Source organism: Saccostrea cucullata, unplaced genomic scaffold, assembly GCF_032062105.1.
Source record: "Saccostrea cucullata isolate Sc308-1 unplaced genomic scaffold, CSIRO_AGI_Scuc_v1 ctg21219, whole genome shotgun sequence".
NCBI lineage: Eukaryota > Metazoa > Mollusca > Bivalvia > Ostreida > Ostreidae > Saccostrea > Saccostrea cuccullata.
The window spans coordinates 1-3878 of NW_026936443.1; the positions used below are offsets into that span (position 1 = coordinate 1).

At 35.2% G+C, this 3878-nt stretch overlaps 1 protein-coding gene across 1 annotated transcript; it reads right to left on the reverse strand.

Moving 5' to 3' along the window:
- Positions 1-5: 5 nt before the first annotated feature.
- Positions 6-3395, reverse strand: LOC134245595 (aldose reductase-related protein 2-like; the record flags this gene model as incomplete). Its single annotated transcript, XM_062727867.1, has 3 exons — positions 3244-3395; positions 412-579; positions 6-113 (listed from the first exon to the last, which is right to left on the reverse strand). Coding segments are annotated over exons 1-3 (351 nt in total), but the record flags the coding sequence as incomplete, so codon positions are not given.
- Between the last annotated feature and the right edge of the window lie 483 nt (positions 3396-3878).

Consider the following 3878-nt stretch of genomic DNA (forward strand, 5'->3'; position numbering starts at 1 on the left):
AAAGGTATAGGGAGATGAATCAGGTACAAATCTAAATATGATAACTGTAGTTTCTTCAGGCTTATTTCAATGGATCTCTTCACCAGTTTTGGGTCCATGTGAATCATTGGAAGCTGATATAAAAAAAATCTTTGTTATACAAACACAAAAATACATGTTTAAGGGGAATACTTCTGTTTCTTCCATTTTGAAACACCCTGTCCAAACAATGTACAGCATGATATATTTTTTTAATACATAGATTCCTTAATATTTCCAATTTAATAATATACCTATTGATTGCATTTAAAAATTTTACTTAAATATAAAAATCATTCTGGTAACTAGTATATAAATAGCGAAAACCTTTACAAAACTTTAAGTTGTATAGCATTCATTCATGAAATATACATTCATTTTGTTCTTAGATACCTTTGTAACGATAAACAATTCCTCTCTTTTCACTTTTCCACTCTTAATATACTCCTGAAGAACCTCTCCTATTGCATCTTCATTCATGTAATTATAGGCCGTGTCAATATGTCTGTACCCGGCATCCAAAGCAGCCCGTACAGCTGCCTTAACCTCATCTTTTGGACTCTGAAAAAAGGTTTAATATTGGGTAATATTAGTTACATAGTCTTTTAGTGACAGGGTATGGGATGATACCTGGTTAGTAAATTTCATACCTGGCGAGGCGGAGCCGAGTCAGGTATGAAATTTACTAACCAGGTATCATCCAATACCCTGTCACTAAAAGACTATGTAACGAATTTACCCCACCGATGAAACATTTACGTTTTATCTGTGGTTTATAAATGGTTTTCTCTGCTAAATGCTTTATCGGGCTTATACTGTGCCTATTATGACGTCACGTTTGTGTTTGTGACGTAATACATCGACCGGGTATGGATTTTACTGACCGGGTATGGATTTACAACTGACCGGGTATAAGTAATCCACTGCCTTCACGTGACAGACTTCAACCAATCGTAAGCCAGGATTTCACGGAAAAATCAACAGAGGTGGGGTAAATTTCATTTCTGGTATTTTCATACTCCTATGATGTCATAGATTATCACAAAATCTGTAAGTAATTTAAATACACACCCAAAGAAAATGTATCTTTTGGACGAATGCCTTTCAATAAGTGTAACATAAAATATTTTTAGCAAAACAATATAAAATTTGAATAATTTCATTTTTTTTATCAATGATCAATCTGTTCGAAAAAATGCCAACGGCAATAACTCCTTCTGATGTATTTTCATTTAATATTTTTCTTTTTTGTAATTCTGATGTAAAATGTTTGCCCTGTTATTCAAACTATAAACTTTTTTTTATGAAGAAACAATTATTTTTTAACTTCTCGCATCAGAATAATGTATTTGAACCCGTTTTAAAAAAAAAAATTACTGCATTTTTAATAAAAATATGGGATTTTTAAATATCGGCATATGCTTCTGTTTACCTATGTCTATGGGTTAAGAAACATAGGAACCCTCTTTATACGAGGGTCATTCATTAAGCATTGGCGTCGGAAGCAAATTGAAAGTGGGGGGCTAAGTGTAAAAAAAAATTCTTTTGTACCTTCAAAAAAAACCTGACAAGCAAAGAAAAAAAAAAAGGAGAATGTCCATTTCCCAAACACGAAAATCCTATTTCGTGGGGGGGTGGGGGGGTGTTCGAACTTCGGTACCAAAAATTTTTTTTCCAAACACCACCACTTTCCCCATTTTTAACCTAACACGTACCTGTAGAAAGTGGGCGGCTAAATTTAAACCTAAAGATATGTTCAAGGTCTATACTAATTATATATTTGGAAAAAAATTGGCCCCCCCCCCTAGCCCCCCCCCCGGTTCCGACGCCTATGTTAAGTAATGCAACTTATGGTTTCCGTAAGAAATGCATAGTACTTTTAGATTTTCTTTTCACGGTCTATAAGTTCCATTCACCCTCTCTCACGGTGAAAATGGTGAAAGATCTCCTTAAATCTTCTAAGAATTGTGACAAGAGAAAATGGCTTAGAAAATGCAGCAGATCTAGAAGACCCGTTATTGTAAGAAGATGCCAGAGTTCAAAGCATTTGAATACAGCATTTTCTTTGACTCTAGAGGTGCGGTCGTTCAAATTCGCTGTACCCAAAGGAAGAACCGTTAATGGCTTGTTTTACAAAAATAGAATATTGAACAAAGTGAAACATCTGTTCCGCAAAAGAGCGCCAAAGACAGTCCTTTGTGGAATTTACCTGTTGCATGACAATGCTGTCGCAGACAAACGTCAAAGAGGTAAAAGCGTTTCTGGGGAATGAAAGAGTTACAGAGTTGCAACACCCGCCATATTCGCCAGATAAGTCCATGCGAATTTTTTTTCTTTCCTGACGCTACGGCTCCAGATCGGCCATTGGCAGTGCCGTCTATCAGTGCCTTTTAGGTATACATAAAGACGAGTATGCAGAGGCTTTTTGGTCTTGGATAAAAAGACTTGAAAAGTGTATTAAAGTGAATGTGGAATATTTCGAAGGATTGATGTAATAAATTATTTGAATTTAAGGTTGCGTCATATTTTTTATACCCAGTTGTATTACTTAATGAATGACCCTCGTATTATAGCTATATTTATTGAAAATAGATGTAGTTTCTCCACTTTTAACCCAGAGAATTGTGAGTATTGAAAACCCTTAACAAAAAAGGATTGTTTTGGGATAAGTATTCGATTTGATGATACATGTAAATGGTATGGAGTGAATTTCCGTTTTCCAGCACATTTTTCTACTCCTTAATCTCTATCTCACAACAATAATGTTAACACTTATGTGCTCTTAAATACTGAAACTGATGAACAATTCGGTTCATGTGAACCTAAAGCACATTTGCAGCCCTGTTCTGCAGCATGTTAAATAATAAAGAGGTGTGTGTGTGTGATATAGAGCATTTATTACAAATGCCAAATAAGATTACAGATTTTACAATTTCAGAATGCAGCAGAAGGTGGGGCCCAAAAATATCCCATAAGAGGGACAATGAACTTACAGAGAAGGGTCCCTCGAAAGGGTGTTTGATTTGATGATAAATGGTATGGAGTTAATATCCGTTTTCCAGCACATTTTTCTACTCCTTAATCTTTATCTCACAACAATAATGTTAACACTTATGTACAAGAGTCTGCAGGTCACGTTCTTGTAACCTGATAAGAAAACTACCTATTCGTTATAAATAAAGGATCAAGCATATAAAGCCAACTTTACTGATAATAAATACGAACCTGCCATGTGCCCAGTCCGATAAAAGGCATTTCCTTCCCATTATTTAGTTTCACTGCCATGTTCATTCCAGCCATCCTTTTCTGCTACCCGCTTCTCAATGCAGGTCAGATTTATATCTGTTAGATGTCCTAAAAAAAGGTCTGCCCTCTTATCGCGCATTTCTTCAATAATCAATATTAAAACAGAGTACACAAGAAGGTCAAAAATTATTACAAGCGTTCGTTAAAAGCACAAAAGTGCAAATAGTTTTTTAAAATAAGAGAAGTATATGGACATAGTGAACAGTACTCAAGCTCCTAGTCCATTAACCATTACAAATTTTGGAGAAAGGAAGGCACGGAGCTCTAAAACATTCCAGAAATGGGACAAGGTGCGCAACAGAAAAATCCGTCGACAATTCAGTGTGTAAATAATGGCCTAAAAATAAGGTTAAACATAAGTAAGCATTTGAATGAATGATAGATTGCATTTGCTAACAAGGTCATTGTACTGACCAATAAACTCACGAAATTATCAGTTTAAACGATACGGTTGATATTCTTGATTCATCAACTTTTTGTCGATAACTTACCTGGTTTTAGAAATTGCTCAGACGTAGAACAAGCTCTTGTGTATCAAATCAACCGAGAGATAT